This window comes from Mangifera indica, unplaced genomic scaffold (genome assembly GCF_011075055.1).
Source record: "Mangifera indica cultivar Alphonso unplaced genomic scaffold, CATAS_Mindica_2.1 Un_0006, whole genome shotgun sequence".
Classification (NCBI taxonomy): domain Eukaryota; kingdom Viridiplantae; phylum Streptophyta; class Magnoliopsida; order Sapindales; family Anacardiaceae; genus Mangifera; species Mangifera indica.
In genome coordinates, this window is record NW_025401098.1 from 146,024 (window position 1) to 167,848 (window position 21,825).

Consider the following 21,825-nt stretch of genomic DNA (forward strand, 5'->3'; position numbering starts at 1 on the left):
TGGTTTTGAGGTATAAAGGTTGTAGGACCAAAATTTCTCCTTCTATTAAAGTTGTTATGATGAGAGTTACTAAATAGGAAGGTTGGTTGGTTGGTTTCTTTGTTGAACATAATCTTTCCTTCTCCTTTGTCAAAAATTATATCAAAGCCAATGTGAATAGCTTGGGGAAGGTAGAGTTATAGTCATCGGGGTAAGGATGTCTTTTAATGAGGTTTGAAAATGAGTATATAAGGGATGTAGAGAATTGCGAGTAGACCTTTTGTCATTAAAAAGTAGTCATAAAATCTTAGTCATAGTCAAGGAATGCTATCAAAAGTATCACTTGGTGAATCTTTATGGTGTGTCATTAGAAATGTAGACTATAAAGAGGCTTAAGTTATGTAGCTAGTGCACTAGGAAAACCATTGTACATGGACAAAGTCACAAAAAATGGCCATCGAATCAATTATGCTAAGGTGTGTGTTGAGACTAATGTGAAGGATGGATTTTTGAATGACTTTGAGCTAGAACTGCCTAATGGTGAAGTTATTTTTGTGAAGGTGGAGTTACCTTGGTGGCTAATTGCTTGTAAATGGTGTAAGACTTTTGGACAAGATGAGAACCACTGCTTGCATGGTCAAAAAGAAAATCCTAAGGAGAAAAATGAGGATGATAAAAAGAAAGAAGAGAATAAGAAAGAGAATGGGAAATGGAAGGAAATTTGAAAAAGAAAGAAAGAAAAGTTAACCCAGTTAATAAAGTGGTGCATATTCATCCAAACATGCAACAAGAAACCAAAGAATCAAAAACTATTTTCACTGTTCATTTAGTATGTGCAGTTTTTTTGTTTTTGCAATTTAACCAACTAAATCAACTTCAAATCCAATTGAATTTATTTCATCGTAATCACAACACAATGAACTTTCTTTTAAGCTATGGACATACACAATTGGTATAGAATAAGGCAATCAAATTATAAGTAGAATATAATGATAGAAATGGTAATTATGCTATAACTCTCTACCATAGGATTGAAAACCCTTCACATGCATGCAATTTAAATTCTAAGGAACATACTAATGAAAACCAAGGCATAAAGGAAAGAGATCCACCAACTTTGGGGTCTTCCACCAAGATGATTGGATAAAGGAAAATTGGTGCATATTCATCCAAACATGCAATAAGAAACCAAAAATCAAAAATCAAAAACTTCACTGTTCATGTGGTATGAGCAGTTTTTTTGTTCTTGCAGTTTAACCAACCAAATCAACTTTAGATCCAACCGAATTTCTTTCATCATAATTACAACACAATGAACTTTCTTTCAAGCTATGGACGTACACAATTTGTGGAGAGTAAGGCAATCAAGTTACAAGTAGAATACAGTGGCAGAAATAGTAATTATGCCGTAACTCTTAACCATGATCAAAATTAACACACATACACACTCTAATTTGGATTTCTAAGGGAACATAAAATGTAACCAAGGCATAAAGGAAAGTTCCACCAACCTTGGGGTCTTCCACCACCAACCTTAAGGTCTTCCACCAAGAATGATTGGATAAAAGAAATGAGAAAAAGAGCCAACAAAGCTTCTTCAAATTTTCATCCAAAAGAAAAAAAAACCCTTTTTTACAAAGCATGACCACTTTATATAGGGAGTAAATCCCTATCCAAAATATATGTGTACATAGGTTTTTAATAAAATAATTCACTCTAACCCACACAAAATAAGTCATGCCATACTCTAAATAAATGCAATAAAACAAAATGTCACTATTATTCCATAAAAAGTGGGCTCTTGTCTCCACCAAAGCTTTCCTTTCATCTAAGTTCATCCAACTCTCCCAATTGGGCTTTGAACACCTTTTTGGGCTTCAAAATGGAGTGATAAATGGTTGTAACTTCACTTGGGCTTCAAAGGAGGACTTCTTGGATCTTTAAGACCTATTAGATCATGAGAGTTTTGGATCTATGTAATAACATTACACCCATAAGCAAAGGTGTGCCAAGGTGGAAAAGGCAATGAATCTTTGGGCTTGCATGAAGCTAATTCTTCATTCTCAATGGTGGCTTGAGCCAAATAGAGATTTGATAGAGACTTGGAAGCTAGAGTTGGAGAAGTGGTCGAAAATACATAAAAAATGAGGAAAACGCTTCAATGCTTTAACTTAGGTTTCATTCAGATGTCCACAAAAAATTACAAATGAAGGCCCACTCCTTTTATATAGGAGGCATAGATGGCAATGATACACTTTGGTCAACAAAATTAATATAAAATAAACTAAAATCCTTAATGTATGTTATGTTATCCATCATAAACTAAACCCATACCCAAATTAATGAATACAAGACAAAATAATACATCTTTTTTCCTCAAATGTAGGAAACTTGTTTCTTAACTAAGGCAACCATCTTCTCTTCTAGTTCAAAACCAACTAAAGGTATACTTTGAGCTTTTTAGGCTTCAAAAGGGGTTTTGGATGTTTGGGCCAATAGTGGACTTCAAAAGTTGCACTTTCGGACCAATTGAAGCTAACTATGCAAGTGGGTTTTAAGTCCACTTAAGGAAGCTATACCCAAAGGTGGATTTGGACCAAAATTGAAGAGGTATTGTATCTTTGGGCTTGTGTATTGCTAGAAATTCATTCATCTTAGCTTTTTGGGTGGCATGGTGACTTGAGGAAGATGTAGAGCCCAAAAATAACAAAGAAGCTGTGCATGTATCATCCTCCCCAGGTTGAGAAGGATTTACCCTCAAATCCTCAAGATGGTTATCCTCCACTTGTTGACCATTCATAAACAAGCTCTCTTTCTTGATTTCTTTTCCCTTGATAGCCTTATGAACTTGTTATGGGCTAAGACGAGTTAAAGTGATAGTCTTGCCATTGAATCTAAAGGAGTAATTGTTCTTTTTGCCATCATGAATCACTTCCCTATCAAATTGCCAAGTTCTTCCCAATAACAAGTGACAAGCATCCATAGGAATCACATCACACAAAATCTTATCATTATAGTGCTTGCCAATAGAGAAGGAAATAAGCACTTACTTGTAACTTGAAGGCTGGTTCCATTACTCAACCATTATAGGTTGTATGGTTGAGGATATGGCATGATTGATAGTCTAAGTTTGTCTACTCAGGTGGATGAGGCCACATTTGTACAACTCCTACTATCAATAATTAAATAACATACTTTACCTCCAGTGATGCACCTTGATTGAAAAATATAGAGTTTTTGCTCTTCATAAGGAAGAGGCTTGGTGTGCAAAACCCTCCTAATGACTAATAACTCTCTTTCATCAGCGCCTTGGATAATCTCTTCTTCTTCTTCACTCTCGGCATTACCAAATTCATGGATGAAATCTTCACTTTCTTCTTTTTGAAGGGACTCTTCAATGGTTTGCATCTCCATCAAGGATAAAACTCTTTTATTAGGGTATTCAACTTGGAAGTGTCTATAACCTTGGTATTTAAAGCACTTTTTGTTAGAGAGGTTGGTTTTCACCATTTTAGGCTTGTCCTTGGTTGGCTCTACCACATTTTCCTTGTCTTTCTCCTTGCTTTTATCCTTGGAAAAGGAATTGGCAACCTTTGTGTAAGATGAGGAACCTTTATGGAAGGTGGTTCCCTTAGTAAAAGATGGGCTTTTGTTAAATAATATCCCTTTAGAGAATGGCTTGGCAACCGTGGGCTTTGTGGTCTTTTTTTGCTTTTCAACCTTAATTGCTAACTTGCATACATCTTTAAAGTGCAATAAGGTTGTAACTCCACCATATGAGCTATATCTTGGTTTAATCCACCAAGAAACCTTGCAATGGTTTGTTCTTTAACCTCTAGCAGCTCACTCTTGATCAATAACTTCTCAAATTCTCTTATATAATGCTCAACATTATCACTTCCTTGCTTCAAAGTGTGAAACTTAAGGTATAGATCTTGTCTACAGTTTTCAGGAAGGAAACTTCTCTTCATAAACTTCTCAAGCTTTTCCCAAGACCCAACTCTTTCTTTGCCATCTTTTTCCCTTTGTTTCTTAAGGTTTTCCCACACAAGGATGTATAATCCTTCAATTTCAAGATGGCTAATTTGCATTTCTTTTTATCCGAGTAGCTCTTATATTCAAATACCCTTTCAATGGCATGAAGCCAATCAACAAAGTCATCCGGACTCATACTTCCATCAAATTCTGAAATCTCAATCTTTGGGTCTCTATTATCATCATTATTCCTCCTTAGTGGTCTTTCATGTTCTTCATCACTTGAACCACTAGGGATAATCGATTCCTCTCCATGATGTCTAGGAGGAGGAGGAGGAGGAAGTCTATTATGTCTTCTTAGATGAGGTTATGGGGCCGGTTATAATGGAGGTAGGGTTTGGGTTCTAAATTCATTCTTGAGTTTTTGGATTTCTCTTTCCAATCTCTTTTGGCCAAACTCCTAAGGGTGAGGAGGTGAAGAGAAGAAGGATGAAGTTCTCTTGTGGGACATTTTTTGGTGGTGGCTTGTTGGTGAAGGCTAATGGTTATAAGTGTTTAAGGGTGGGATGATTATTGATAAGTGCTTAGGCAAAATTAAGGTTTTGTGAATAGTAATTTTTGACCGTAAATGTAACCTCTCCTAACCAATAGGTGTGTTACAGACAAACGGTAAGAGTTTTCCTATTTTAGAGGGCCCAGGGAACTTTTTTCTAATGCCTGTAACATTCCTAATTAGCAATTCACACAAACTAGTCCTACTAATCGACTGGATTTTTATCAATATAATCACAATTAACAAAATAAATACTTAATAATAATCAGTATAACAATTACGACCCACAAAAACTTTATAACCAATTTCAACGACTAGTCATATATATATATATAATACACAATTACATATATCCAATAATCAAAAAGATATATATATTCCCAAAAGGTTTTTTTAATCTATTAGATAAAGGTATAGGCACATCAATACAATAACTGCATATATACATATAAGAACCAAAATCTATATATATATATGCACTTATATACGTCAAGGAGATATATATAAGTCACATATACATACATATATGCATATAGACACCAAAAACATATAAATAGATAAAAATGTGGTGCCCTCCTCTCATAGCCTCATGTCTCGCTAGTGCTCCCCAGGAACTTTTGATGCAACCCTTTACCTGTAAAATATTAAATTAAACAGAGTAAGCGACCACGACTCAGTAAGAAAATCATACTAAATATTCAAAGCATTTCATACTAGTACTAATCTCTTCCATACTCAGTGTGTCTGGGCTATTCACATACAAAATAATTAACACGAAACACGCATTAAACACATATCATAATTCTCTTCATTCACACATTTATTCATTTCCTTACTATACAAATATAATTCACTTGTTATGATTAATGCATGTATGAGTGCCATGACTTTTCTATTTTCTGATCGTACATCTTTCTCAACTCTTTATCAACCACATACACTTGCATGCATGATTCTAATGCAAATGACTTTTATAAAACATTTGTTAATTCTTTTTTTTTTTTGTCAAATATTTTCATTGACCGGCCTAAACTACATAGGACAGTACTCACAGTCACCATACAAGGTACAATCCTCTCTTACACGCATATTTCTGTATTTTTTTCTTTGCTATCCACACAATACAGCTAATATTTTTCTTTACTGTTCACATAATACAGCTCGCGTGTAAGGATTTTAAGCATGTTTTCTGCTTTCCTGTATCATATGAGTCATTATAAAACAAAAAACACTTGTTTTTCATTTTCTGAAAGCATGCATAACTTAAAAAATGTTTTTCCTCTTTCTTTATTTTTTCTGAAATCAAGCATATGCTATGATTTCTCATGTACACATATATAACCATAAGATGAAATATGCCCATTCATTATTTTTCCTTATTCTTTTCAAGCCTCATCGAGCATCAGATTATTTTCTCATGCGTTTACATATATCTCATGCATTCCCTATGATTATACATATTTATTATAATGGTTTTTACACATATCATGCACATAATTAAGCAAAATTAACCTATATCACATAAAATGACACTTTTATCCTCATGGCCAAAAGTTATATGTCTATCCTTAGTGCAAATTATTCCATCAATTCATTATTTCTCACATACTCAATACACAAAATCAACTAAGCTAACCGTAGGAATAAGAAATGTATAAAATACCTTTATGGCAAAAAAAAATTACATCATAAGTCCTAAAGAATTTCTTTATTCTTTTAGGCATAAATCACCTTAATTCTATACCCTATACACTTATACAAATAAAGGTTATTTAAATAACCTAACTCAAATTACTTTAAATATGTAAAGTATGAAATTCTTACGTTTTTTTTGCTAATTAGATTATTTAAACCTATCCTCCTTCTTTTCTTCTTCCTGACAACCTTAATCAACCAAAAACATAATCATTCATCAAAACTCTAAACTTAACATCTCTTAAAAATTAAACTTTTTACCTTAGAACTTACCAGAATTGATAGATTTATACTTTTTATAACTGGAGGCTATGAAAATTAGGTAGTTTAGTTAGATTTTTTGGTGAATTTTTGTTTGAAGAAAAACTTTAGTAAAATTATGGAGCATTCTCAGCTAAGGAAGAAGAAAATGAATAGTTTGGTTGTTTTATAAGCATTTTGGACTAATTTACCCTTAACCTTCTCCATAAATGACTATTTTATCCATAGCCAATTACCAAAAACCCTTAGCACCATTATATAATTTCAAGTGTGCCATTCAATTTATATTCCCACTTTGTCTCTTAAATTCTTCTAAAATGACCATTTTACCCCCTTTGAAAATTATTGCTCATTTAGTAATTTTAAATAATTCTTTTACAATTTCTTTAAACAAGAAGTTATAAAATCAACTTTAGGGACAATTTTGGAATAGAGTTTACTGGCATATCTAAATCCAGGTGTTACAGTAAATAGTAGCTTCAAGAAGAAGATTACAGTTAACAAATCATAAAAACATCCTAGACTCTAATACCAAATGGTGCATATTCATCCAAACATATGACAAGAAACATCAAAAATCGTTTTTACTATTCATTTAGCATGTGCAGTTCTTTTGTTTTTGCAATTAAACCAACCAAATCAACTCCAAATCCAACCGAATTCATTTCATCATAATCACAACACAATGAACTTTCTTTCAAGCTATAGACGTACACAATTGGTATAGAATAAGACAATCAACTTACAAGTAGAATATAATGGCAAAAATGCTAATTATGCTGCAACTCTTTGTCATAGGATTGAAAACCCTTCACATGTATGCAATTAGGATTCTAAGGAACAAACTAATGAAAACCAAGGTATAAAGGAAAGAGATCTACCAACCTTGGGGTCTTCCACCACCAATCTTCCACCAAGATGATTGGATAAAGGAAAATGAGGAAAAAGCTTCAATGCTTTAACTTAGGTTTCATTCAAATGTCCACAAAAAATTACAAATGAAAGCCCACCCCTTTTATGTAAGAGGCATGGATGGCAATGATACACTTTGGTCAAAAAAATTATTATAAAATCAACTAAAATCCTTAATGTATGTAAGTCATCCATCATAAACTAAACCCATGCCCAAATTAATAAATACAAGATAAAATAGTACACTTTTTCCTTAATTGTAGGAAACTTGTTTCCTAACTAAGGCAACCATCTTCTCTTCTAGTTCAAAACCAACTAAAGGCATACTTTAAGCTCTTTGGGCTTCAAAAGGAGTCTTGGACAATTGGGCCAATAGTGGACTTCAAAAGTTGCACTTTTGGACCAACTGAAGCAAACTATGCAAGTGGGTTTTAAGTCCACTTAAAAAGACTATACCCATGGTGACTTGAGGAAGATATGGAGCCCAAAAACGACAAAAAAGTTGTGTATGCATGATGAAGTCACTAAAAAGAGTTTAGATAGCCAAAGAAGTGAATGTTTTAACAGTTTTGGGGATTTAAGAAGTGTCATTGCTGGGGAGTATGATCAAACAATTAATATTCACCATGAGAAGGCCAATAAGGAATCAGAAGTAATCCCAATAGAGGCTAGGTATGATGACTTAACTAAGGATTCTTTGGCTATTAATCTAAAGACTTTGAACCCGATTAAGGTAAAATGGCTCAATCCTTAGCAAGTGCAAAGGTGGTTATTGCCACATTAGAGGATGTTAGGTTGGACGCAGTGGAGAACATGGACTCTTATTGCCCATAAATTTGTCCATTTGGCAAACTCAAAGTGGTGGATGAAAAAGATATGTTAAAAGGCAGTAAGTGTAAGAAAAAGAAGAAAAGAAGCTCTCCCTAACTGGTAAAAGATCTCTTTCTTCTTTTTCCTAATGGTTATTTTTAGGTGTTGGAATATTAGAGGCCTATATTCCCCTATCAAACAAAAAGAGGTAAGTAATTAGATTAGACTATCAAACCTTGGGGTTTGAGGTGTGCTAGAAACTAAATTTAAAACATATAATATGGATTTTGTGAAAAACAAGTTTGGTGGTGATTGGAAAATTGAGGACAACTATGGTTCTCATGATAATGGTAGAGTCTGAATTCTTTGGAGTCCTTCTTTGGTTGGCTGGAGAAAATTCCCTTTTCTTCCCAATGCATCAATTGTAAAATTACTCTTCTTAATGGCAACAAGTCCTTTTTTTTTTTGTTTCCTTTGTCTATGCCTTTAATGATCAAATGGAGAGAAGAACTCTTTGGAAGGATTTAACTTCTTTTTCCAAAAGCATTCATAACCACTTATAGATGGTAATTAAGGACTTTAATGTTAAAAGGAAACCAAAAGAGAAACTTGGTGGGATTTTTCATGATAATTTGAGTAAGGAGTTTAATGATATGTGTAATGATAGTGGCTTGGATAACTTATGGTATAGTGGTAGCCTCTTCACTTAGTACAACAAAAACAATGGGGATAGGAGAATTCTTTGCAAATTGGACAGGGCTTTAATAAATGATTCTTGGTTAAGAGATTTTGCTAGCTCTAATGCTATTTTTTAGCAGCCTTCCATTTTGGATCATTGTCCTTGCATTGTTTATTATGGGAACAATAAAGTGAAGAGGAAATCTCCTTTTAACTTCTTCAAAATATGGGTGGACCATAAAGATTTCTTGCCTTTTGTGGTGAAGTTTGGTCTACAGTAATTGAGGATATTTTTATGTTTAGACTTGTTACAAAGTGAAGTTATTGAAGCCTAGACATAAGAAGCTAAACAAGAAGGACTTTAGTAATATTTTGGAGAGGGTCTCTTGTGCTAAGGAAACATTTTTAAAACTCAAAGGGATTTAAGTAGAGACTCGCTAAATAATGAGCCTAATTTGGAGGAAAAAGCTACTCTTGATGATTTTGTAAAGGTAAGCTTGGCAAAGGAGTTTCTTGCTAGGCAAAAATCTCATGTTTAATGGCTTAAGAAAGGTGATAGGAACACATCTTTTTTCTTCAAATATATCAATAGTCGTAGGAACATTAATAAAATCTCCATGATTAAAAAGGAAGATGACTTTTAGGTATTGAATGGCCTTAGTACTAAAGAGGTGTTTGTGTCTCATTTCAAAAACCTTTTCAAGGATCACTTGAATGAAACCTATTTTCCAAGCTTAGAGGATTCCACTGGGAGGAAAGTCAACAGTGAGCAAGCTTGTATTTTGGGTGAGGAGGTTACTTTGGATGAGATTCAAAAAATCATGTTTAGCTTGGCTAATGATAAGGTTTCTGCCTTTGATGACTATAATGCTATTTTCTTTAAGAAAGCTTGGAGCATTACGGGGGGTGATGTATTGATGACTATAAAGAGCTTCTTTGACACCGGTGTGCTTTTTTTAAAGAATTAATTGTACTCTAATTGTCTTGATCCCAAATGCCCTAATCCTTCCACTTGCAATGACTATCGCCTTATCTCTTGTTATAATATAATGTATAAATGCATAACAAAAATCTTGGCTAATAGAATCAAAGGTGTACTTCCTTCGCTTATTAATCATTCTCAACTTGCATTTGTAGGTGGTAGAAGGATAAGGAACAATATTTTTATGTGTCAAGAGCTTCTTTGTAATTATCATAGGTGATGGAGAAGGGTAATAATTACACAATGATAATTGACTTAATGAAGGCTTATGATTTGGTTAGACAGAACTTTATCCTTAAAGTCCTTGAAATGATGGGTTTTCCTAGCAGTATGATTAAGTGGATTAAAGCTTGCATTTCCTCTTTGAAATTTGCAGTTTGCATTAATGGTGAGTTGGTGGGCTTCTTTGGTAGATCTAAAGGTATTAGGCAAGGGGATCTCTTATCCCCTTACCTTTTTATGATGGTGATGAAGACTCTCTTTGGGTTGCTCAACTAAATAGCTTTGAATCCTAAGTTTAGTGATAAAGGTTGTGATGTTTTAAATATAACCTATTTGTGTTTTGCAGATGATCTCATGCTTTTTTGCTTTGTTAAGGAGTCCTTTCTTGTCTTTCTTCAGTAGGCCCTTGATATCTATGCCAAATGGTCTGGCTTAAAGGCAAATGACAAGAAATCTCACATCTTCTTTTCAGGTAGTCTTTCTCATCTTCACAAGAAGCTTGCAGATGGCATTGGCTTTTCCATTAGCTCTTTTCTAATCAAATACCTTGGTGTTCTTTTAATATTTACTAAGTTAAGGAAGAATGATTGCAAGCCATTAATTGAAAGGATCTTTACTTGGGTTGAGTATTGGAAAAATAGATTCTTGTCTAATACAAGGAGGCTTATGCTTATTAAATCCATTCTTTTTAGCATTCAAGTTTACTAGTCTAACTTGTTTATTCTCCTTTCCAACATACAAAATTGTAGTGAAAGCTCCCTTATATCCTTCTTTTGGAAAGGTCTTTTAAGAGGGAACTCTAGAACAAAAATGGTTTTGGAGGATATTTGTCTTCCTAGACAAGAAGAGGGTCTAGGAATTATATGCACTAAGGAGTGGAACAAGGTGGCTATGATAAGGTACTTATGGAACATGGCTTGTAGGAAGAAGGATTGTATTTAGGTGAAATGGGTTTCATGGCACTACATTAAGAATAACTCTTTTTGGAAAGTTAAAACCCTGCAAAATTGTTCATGGACTTGGAGAAGTATTCTTCAGCTTAGGGATAAGGCTAAATGCTTTATTGAATTTGTGGGTGATGATAAAAGTATTAGCTTTTGGTATGACAAATGACACCCCTTAGAACTTTTACAAATAAGTATGGCGAGAAGGTGATCTATGACTCTAGGCTCAACCATATGGCTTGAGTGAAGGATGTTATTAGGGATGATGGATGGGCTTGGCCAAGTGCTAACACTTGGGAGCTCATGAAGATTAAGAGAGAGGAAAAGGATAGTCCACTTAATAGTAAAGATTTGGTGAAATGGAATGCTACTTCGACGAGAGCGATCATTACTCATTCGGCTTGGGAGATTATAGGGACGAGAGGGCAAAAAGTTAATTGGCATCATCTCCTTTGGTTTAAGCATCATACCCCTAAGCACTCTATTATTGCTTGGATAGCCATGAGAGGAAAGTTGCAAACAAAAGACCATCTTGTCTAAATAAGTCTCATTATTAATATGGATTGTGTGTTTTGTAATGGTCCTTTGGAATCTCTTAACCATTTCTTCTTTGCTTGCTTAGTGACTAGGAGAATTTGAAGGGAGATTCTTAGATGGAGTAATTTAAGCTACAATGTATTGTTGTGGCTAGAGTATGTCAACTTGGTGAGTTCAAATTGGTAGCGTAAGAACATGAAACATTGGTTGGCTAAACTAAGCGTAGGTGTTACAATCTACCTTATTTAAAGGGAGCGTAACAATAGGATTTTCTCTCAAAATGTTAGGGATACCCATTCTCTAATCATGGAGATTAAATCCTTGGTTAAGGGATGTATAATTTTATGGTGCTATTAACTGACAGTATAGCGAAATTAAAATTAAAAAAATATATATCAAAGATCCTAAAATCCATCCAGAATATCCGTTTTAATGCATAGATTCATGAACATGTTAAACACATAAGGTGTTTAGAAATTATACCTACTTTATTGTCTCCTCCAAAACTTCATATGGCTATGCAAAGATCGCTATCCAACCCTCTTAAGGCAGCGCCTTGGTATCCATATAAAGCACAAATGAGAGGCAATTTGGAAAGAAGGTATTAGGGCTTCTATCAATTGGATCTTGGAAATTAGATCACGGTAATAGAAGCTTGCGTTAACAAGACTCTAGGTGTAGAAATGTGTGTTTTGGATTGTTGTTTTAAAATTTTTGACTTAACCTAAACACCTTTATTTATAAGGTGTGCATGATCCTAAGTTAGTTAGGAGTCTAACCACTTAGGTGATAAGATGTCCAAGAGTTCTTATTAAAATTAAGACTTCTAATTTATTGAAAGTTTTAATGCATAAGAATGCAAATTAAATTAGAATTCCAACTCAACCTAAACTTTCTATCAAACAAGGACTGTGAAGAATCCTTGTTTAACTAAAACATATTACCCATGAGTTAACTCAGCTAGTTGACTCATATCCATCATTTAGCCTTACTCGATTGGACTCTTAGTTGGGTCTAGCTAAAACCATGCAGTGCATTTACACGATGTCATGTGGCATTGTGCACACTAAATGATTCTTGTTAAAACATATCCATATGTTTCTTTCTTTCCATGATCTTAAGATTATCGTCAAACAATCTTTGCCTCTTAGTTCATATCAACCCCTTAATGCATATGACCCATAAGCTCTCTATTGAACTAATAGTGTCTAAATTCAAGTCAAATTCAAAAACAGACCAAGATTAGCCTCTAGCAAAGTGTCATGGCCACCCGAATAATAGAGTGTCAGTAAACATCTATAAGCTTTTACAACATTATAGTTACTTACAATTCAATTATTTCATTAACTGATATCTTTCGAGACTAAAACATAAAAGTGTGTCTATCTTAGTAATTCCTCGATATAAGCTAATACACATTAATGACTTACACAGATTAGGCTACAATCTTATCTCATTGTGGCCACAGATTCAAGCAGCCATGAATGTCCTTCAGTATTCGTATATGAGATATCTTCTCTTATGCTAAAGAGTGACGAATCTTTTATTGATCAACCATAGCCTTCATGTATCTCACGATATGGTCGTCTACTACCTTTATGATACCTCTATTACGATAATATGTTGGATAGTGTCAAACCATATGAATCCTTACATGAGATAGTCTGGTTACTTCAAGTCAAAAGATCACAACACTTGTGGTGTTCAAAGGATTTATTCTATAGACACTGGAGAAACCATCCGTATGCATATCCTCTAGTGGGGTCAGTCTATTGAACACGTTTACAACATATACCTATATGTTGCATCAAACGATCAAAAAACTGCTATGATACATGGAAACTATCGTTACCTTTTGGTGGGGTCACTCAACATTATGATAATCCCATCACCATTACACGTGCCTTTGGTCATTGTAATATTGAGATAATGGACATTTCTAAAATGACTATCTAATGTGTGTATAGGGTTCTCACGATCAATCATTTGATCCCTTTGTCACGATTTTATCATTTTAAGGGCATGTTATTTACACAATCATATAATAGACAAATATATGAACTGAATAACTATAAATCCTTTTATTAATTAATGAGATAAATTACAATTACAAATGTAAAATTAATTGGCTCTCGGGTGTCTACCCTAACAATCTTCTACTTGCATTATAGCTAATCGGTTATGTATCAATGCCTAATCCTATTACATGTCTGTCATGTTTCTGCTATAACACAGACTTTGTTAATAGGTCAATCAAATTGTTATCTGTATCAATCTTTTCTATCTGTGGTGCATTTCCATCAAGACAATGCAACAACACACAAACTCAATTTTGGAAATTACTATTCATTTGGCACAACAACAATTTATCTTTCAATTTTAACCAATCAAATGACCTTCAAATCATGCAAATTATATATCATTGGAAAAAGCATTCAAAGAGCTTTCTAACGGTATATAATATCAACCACAACTCAATCAACAAGGCATTCAAAACTAGCTTCAAAATTTACTGACAAAAATTGGAAATTACAAAATCACACACTGTGAACAGTAATCAGGGCATAAAACTCACATTCAAGTCTTCACACTTTGGATTTCAAGGGTAACAAGAAAAATAACCGAGGTATAAAGGAAATTCCACCAACCTTGGGGTCTTCCACCACTAATTCTTCCACCAAAAATGAATTGGATAAAGGAAAATGGAGAAAGTCAACAAAGCTTTGCTTCAAACTTTCATTATATCTAATTGTCTAAACTGTTACAAAAGCATGACCACCCTTTATATAGGGAATAGTGGCAAAATGGACTTTCCAATACAAAATCTATTAATTTTTTTTATACAGAAATCCCTTGAATTAAACTAAGCTATGCATTCTAAACCAAGCCTATACATAGTAATTAACTAAAGATAAAAGTTAGTTGCTTTTTTCTTAACTTTAGGAATTATGTTTCCTAACTAAAACAACCAAATTCGAACTTAGTTCCAATATAACTAAAAACCAATTTTAGGCTCTTTGGGCTTCTCAAAATGATGCTTGGACATTTGAGCCATTGATGGACTTCTAAAGTCACACTTTTGGATCAATTGGAGCAAGTTATTCACTTGGACCTTGAGTGCATGTAATGAGACTTTACCCAAAAGTAGTTTTGGGCCAAAATTGAAGGTGCAATGCTTCCTTTGGCTTGGGATTTGCTAAAACTTCATTTTTCTTGGCTTCAAAGGCTGCATGGAGACTTGAGGATGGCTTGGAACCCAAAATGACAATAGAGCCACGTATACATCAATTTGTATGTCACCTTACTAAATAATCTCTCAAATCAAATGATATTGTTTGAGAATATGCTTAGACCTTTGATGAGACAGTGACCCCTCTGTTTAAGCAATTGTTCTATTGTTGTCGCAATAGAGCTCAATTGGAATATGAACTGATTAACTATAAATCTTTTCATTAATTAATGAGATCAATTACAATTACAAATGTTAAATCAATTGGCTATAGGGCATTTACCTTAACATTGAAAAAAGCTCTAACCTTGTCAAATGTGAAAGTTAGAAAGGATGAGATAGCCATCGCTTAGAACTAAGGGCTAACATAGGACATTCCGTAGCCTTGGGTGATTTGGTGCTTCTCAACTTTGGTTTCTGTTGTGGTGGTCCTTCTTCACTAGAGTATGATCTTTGATTGGCCCTTGCTTATGGAGTATATTTGTTGCTTGTATTTTTATCTTTTATTCTTATGGATCCTTTTGAGTCTTATCTCGGGAAGCTCTTAGATAATCTCTCAAGAGGGTTTTTTGTAACTATGTTAGCTTCTTTTGTTTTCTTTTCACCTAGAGACTTGTCCTATGGGAAAAGTTTTGTTGTGGACCTCTCTTTGGTCCATAGTGAGTTTGCTAACTTCTTTTTTCATGTTTTAAGTTGAACTTAGGTTGTTTTCTTTTTTTTTTTTTTTGGTTAATATATACTTACTTATTTAAAAAAAAAAGAACCAGACACTATATTAGTAACTTCTTATTTGTAAGAGTGAAGGGTTGTGCATCTCTTATGCATTGCAACTGAAAAGATCAACACTAATATTACACTTGTGGGTCACAAGGCTAATAGTACAAACTTTAATAATATACACATAGGGACTAAAAACTTTAATAATGCAAATTTTAATTATGTGGGAGACTCATGACTTTTGACTTTTACGGTGGAATGTCTTATAAATCTTGAAAAGACTAGTCATAAGATATTTTTGATTAAGGTCATTTGTTTATATTAGAGATTAACTTTTATGGCGAGGATGAACTATAACGATTACTTTAAAACTGTGTGAAGATATGGTTAGTTGGGATGTAATGATTCCTTTGAATAAGGTTGAAAATTGACTCCAATTTTGGAGTTAATTTCAGACAACTTCCTTGTGAATTCCTTCATCTCTCGTTGGTGGACAACTCCTAATTGGCTAAGCTATGTGGGGAGATTGTTTATTCTTATGTATTTGCAACGAAATTGAGTCTGCCTTCAGGGTCAATAAAGCTGGACCTTTTAAATAAAAAGATAAAGTATTGATTTTGTCTTTGCTGTCTAATAATGGGATTTTTGAAGCTTCAATAGTTGAATCGTCTTGGCACCACGACAAAGGTTAAAACCACTCTATAAAAATTCTGAAACACCAAATGGTTGTGTTTAGGGTTACAAGATGATTGGTTGACTAAATTTTGATAACCATGAGACATTTTATCCCTTGATTTAGTGTTTTGGGTGTACATAGCAAATAAGAGTTGTTGTTGAACAAAATATGAGGCTAAAAATCATAACTAAAACAATGAGAAAGTTTGCACTCTCCATTGCAGAATTTGGTTGGATGAGTTAGTTTACATAAGAATTTGGTCTTCTTCAGGGTTTGGCATCATGTGAATAGAGGTTGGTACACAGCTGGCATGAACCACCCTGAAAATATCATACTTAATTTCCAGGTTAAAGCGATCAAGATATGGCAGCATTGTTTTCTTATAATCTGAGTTGAGTATCCATGAATAGCAATACTGGAGAGACTTCCAAACAATCAGACTTGACACTCTTGGAACAGTTTGGCATTTTAAGCAAACTCCTGAGATGGCGCCTTCCATCTTGAGGAATCTGTCTCTGAATAATGCTAAGTTGGCGTAGGAGAGGTCATTTATGTCCCCAGCACCTGGCGAAGTTATGTTCATATATATTATGTCACCTGTACAGAACTTTGCAGTAGAGGATCCTTCTCTTGAGTCTCCAGCATATGCATCAAAGAAGTTATGTTCAATCAAGATAGCCATGGTTGATAAATTTGTCAACATTGACAGCTGCCATATTATTTACACAGCACCAGATGATAAATTTGTACGAAAGTTACTGTATGTTAAATCTAGTCAATCTTGTACTATATTTTTATTGCAAGATTATCAGAGATTCAGACAACTTACAATTGTTGAAGTTAGAACTTGTTTGTTTTCACTAGATCTCTTTGTCCACGCTCCATACCATATTATCTGTAGTGCAAATTAATCGTGAAGATATAAATGAATTTATGACTACTGTGAGAGTAGTGGTTGACTTGAAATAAATCTAATTAACTATATAGAGATTGAAAGAAAGAAAGTACCATATTTCCATGGATGCTCCTGAAAATAGAAGTTTGAAGACAGCCAAGAGATTGAGTGCAGATGGAGATAGGTTGGAGTGCCCGAACAAGCTCTTCCACCACTACCACAGTTGGCTTGAACACAAAAAAACTTATATCTAGGTTTCTGTTGTTGAAAGGAAGATAACATGCCATCATATCAATTATTTTAATTTCTTTCACTTTGCCCACTTTTTATAAACTAGTTCCTGTCTCTGGAAATCAACTGGGAAGAAGAAAGTGGTTGTGGAATTCAGTTGCCTGGTCTTCGTCTTCTTTGGATTCGGTCTGACAGTTCACATTTGAAAATAGGCATGTTAATAGTCGTGGCTTCTCAGTGTCTCAAAAATAATAATAATAATAATAATGCCAAAGAGTCCATTCCCACCCAAGGTTTGATGGAAACCCTTCTCTCACCTGTTAGTAATCGAAAAGTTAAACTCCCACCTATAGACTTTTAAAATTAATAAAAATAGTTAACTTCAGAGATAAAATCGTTATTTAATTAATAATATATTAAAAATAATAAAACATCATATATTTCTCTCTTAAATTTAAAAAAATAATTAATTCCTCTTATGATTAAATTTCAAAATCTTACACTTCCCCCCCTAGCGTTTAAGTTTTTCTCCCTCCTCTTTTTTGGCATCTCTCTAATGTCTTCCCCCACTATGAATCGTCTTTGTCCCCAAGTGAAGACAAATTGTCTTCGTTCGATGATGAAGATGTTGTATTTGTCACTGGACGAAGGTAATTTCTTTATCATCAGATGAAGATGATTTACGGTAGAGGAGAACATGTCAAAGTGGTGTTGGAAAGGGAAGGGAGAATGAAACCAGCTGATTTTGATGCCAGAAAAAGGAGGGAGAAACCTTAAGAGGCAAAATGTAAGATTTTAAAATTTAATTTTGAAAGAAATTATTAGTTTTTAAAACTTAAAGAGGAAAGAGATAATATTTTATTATTTTTAATATATTATTAGTTAAATAACGATTTTATTCTTTGAGTTAACTATTTTTATTAATATTAACTGCTCATAAGTGAAAGTTTAAATTTTTAATAATTAGTAGGTGAGACATTGGATTTGCATCAAACCTTGGGTGTAATTTGGCCGGAAATAAATAACTAAATTAATTTAACTTTGTGGCTTCAATTCTCACACTTAAATTTGTAATTAAATGGGGCCAAATAAAATTTTTTTCCACCCAAGGTTTTATCACACAACAATGTTTACAATGTTTACGCTTTACATTTCAAATTCTCATTTGTCATCTACTTTCATTCCATTTTCCGCCTGGGTTGAAGAAAAAATTAGATGTGATAAAATATAGGTATATTAATGAAACTTGGAATTTTAAACTGTGGTTGTCAAGTCCTCTTAGAACGTCTAGAAGGGTGAAGAATTCGTTGCGTGACTTGTGCAATGGCTAATTTTCTTCTAATTAAAATATGAATATGACCACGTCAAATGTTAAGATGTTGTCTGTTACCAAATTAGTTCAACATTTTTATTGGCTGTTGTTATAATATCACGCTAAATCACATTATATTGATATTAAAATATAGTTTAAAAAGAAATCTAGCAATTCTCTTCTAAAATAAATCAACAATTAAATTATTTATATCTATTTTAGATATATAAATATATACATACTTATATGTATTATCATGTGATTAAATAATTTTAAATTAAAGATAAAACAATATTCAATCATATAATGACATGTATAAATATATATATTTGTATATCCAAAATAAGTATATATAGTATTGCTCATAAATTAATCATTTTTAATAACAAATAATTTAAAACTCTGACCACTACAAGAATGCTTGAAATTAGGTTGAATCATTCTATTTATTAATGATATGGATTCAAAAAAACTTACAAAACGTTATCAATTAAATATAGAGAATGAAAACAATTTCTCACCACTAATTTGTTAAATATATATTATAGGACTAATATCAATTATATTCCAAGAATGCAAACAAAAAATTTTCCATGTAGTATTATTGATGAGGCATTTACCCAAAATAACTTGCCATTTATCACTATTGTTTAACTGACTTTTGACAGTCAAGGTAGTCTCATAAAGTTCGTTTTATTTGTAATTTTAAAAATGTGTTTGATATAATATTTAAAAAAATATTTCTTATTAAAAATTGTTTTACTTGTTTTCTAGCACTACGCTGATTTTTTAAAAAGCAATATGTGTACATTTATTTTAGTATATAGTTAATGTTCTATTATATTACTGAATAATATTTTATTTTTAATTTAAAATCATTCAATCATATGATGATATATTAACTGTGTACTTAATTGTATGACTATATAGTTTTATTATTTTTAAAATAAATAATGCTTTGCATTAAAAATGTTTCGAAAAACATTGCAAACTCATTTCTACTAAACCCTATTTTATAAAATTTATGTATCATTTATTTCCTAAAACCAAAGTGTGAATTTGGAAGATCTATAATGTTTGAGAGACCATTAGAAAGATTTTTATAAACACTTGAATGCACTTATAATAAGTATTAATTTGATTACTAATGAGGATATATTATCTTTTGATTAGTGAAGAAAAATAACGTTTATGCTATTCTACCATTAATTTTTTTTTTTTTTAATCAGACTTACATTTTGAATGGTGTTTATAGTGTAGGAATTCTAAGGGTGGAAATAATAACTTCCCCAAACCTTAGGTGGGACAAATAATTTATTCAAAGAATTATGAGCAATCTCAATAATTGCTTAGAATAAATTCAAATTATATAAAAGTTGGGGGATTTGAAATAATGATGAATTTGCCAAATTGAATAAATTGAAAATCAAGTAGACGATTTTCCAGGCCATAATTTAAGAAAAACATTGAGGTACAAGTCAATTTAACATAGACGTGTTAATTGGTCAGGCCAAATGAAGGCCTGATAACCCAAAATTGAGGTCAGGCCTGAAAGGGCTTAGCCTAGCATCAAAGTGTATTAGGCTCCACCCATAAGTTTTTTAGGCTGAACTATAGGCATAAGTATTTGGCCCATGGGCCAACCTAATCCACCTTGTTACTAATGAAATATTAAAAAAATAAAAGAAATTATAAGACAGTTGGCTTCTGTAGCAAGAAACTCATTGTCCTTGTAGTGATCAAACTCGTGAGTCATTCCGACTAACAGAACCCGCTTAGGACAACCTTTTCACATCTTCAAGAGTCTACAAAAATTCTAGTCAGTATCACAAGCAACATTCAACAACTGATTGTACAAGTTTCTGTATTAAGTAAACAAAGTTCTGGAAAGCAGAAGTGAGTATTGTGGGATCCAGTCTGAAAAGAGAAAAAATGGAAAAACAATGGGATAATTATTAGTTTATTGAAATTTCAATCAGTGGTATTACATACACAAACCATTGTATAAAAACTCACTGGCACGATCATTTATTGCCATGTGATTATTCATACTAAGGGGAGCATTTATTCAGTTGATTTTTTATAGGCCTTCATCCATTCACTTTGTATCACATCAGTTTATATATGAATGAGTATGAACATCTAGTATTAAATGACAAGCAAGAAGCATATAAGGACGAGGCATGCCCTGTATACTTACCTTTTCACTCCATGACCCTGCTTTTTGACACATATATAAAGACAAAGGAAAAGTATCAGTCAACTTGCTACTAAATTTGTATCTTGTGACCCTAAGGGTTAATTTGAGTGATTAAATGAAAGAACCCCTTCGTAAAAGACCCAGGTTCGATTAGCATAATCTCTCTCTTATGTGAAAAACTTAGACTGATTAATTTAGGACTGAGTAATGAGATGTCATATAAAAGCAAAATCTTGAATTATTCGGTACAATGATTATGGTTTAACCACTGCAATCCAGAGTTTACTTGTTTGGCAAAGTCAAAGAAGGTTCCCTGGTCAAAAAAAAAAAAATGTATCTTGTACATGTCAAAAGAAGAGTGAAAAAAGGGATGCGTCTGGCATCTCTTTCATGGAAAGACAAGCATATCAAGCTAAAGTTAGCTTGTGTTCCAAAATGGTAATGAACTTAGATGATAAATTGATATTAAAACTATCATTCAAAGAAGTTAAAGGAATTTATTAAAACAATTATCCCTCACACGTAAATGATATATGTTAACATTTTATGTTCCTTAACAGGTTCCTTGGGATACTCATTAAGGCAAACCCAATAACATTTACCGTAACGGTGAAAGAAAACAGACAGAGTGTTTGCAAAAATAACAAAACATCTGTGATGCATTTTATGAAAACCCTTGGAACTACCATGATGGTTGGTCAACAAAAAATAAATAAATAAAAGATTTAAGATTCTCTAGGTCCAATTACTTAAGGAAAATTATACCCAAGCAGCAGTAATTACAGAACTAATTAAATATTATTAAAAGCAAAGATCAAGAACAAGTAATTTTTCATCCAAAAGATGCAAAATGCTAACCTCCACGAGAATCAAGATTCTCACAAAGAAAACAGCTAACCAAAAAATTTCCTGAGAGGGTAGCGACCTTATACAATGTATCCAAGATAAGAAGGTCCAACTGGCCAGCACCTGATTTCGAAATTACTGCAAAACCATACTCTTTCTTATTGAACGATA

General features: G+C 33.0%; 1 protein-coding gene across 1 annotated transcript; it reads right to left on the minus strand.

Annotated features, from left to right (window-relative positions):
• Window positions 1-16,164: 16,164 nt before the first annotated feature.
• Window positions 16,165-17,419, minus strand: LOC123205460. Its single transcript, XM_044622406.1, has 3 exons — window positions 17,179-17,419; window positions 17,000-17,065; window positions 16,165-16,879 (listed from the first exon to the last, which is right to left on the minus strand). Exons 1-3 carry the CDS (start codon window positions 17,353-17,355, stop codon window positions 16,415-16,417), a joined length of 708 nt encoding a protein of 235 aa, XP_044478341.1. The 5' UTR covers window positions 17,356-17,419; the 3' UTR covers window positions 16,165-16,414.
• Window positions 17,420-21,825: the final 4,406 nt, after the last annotated feature.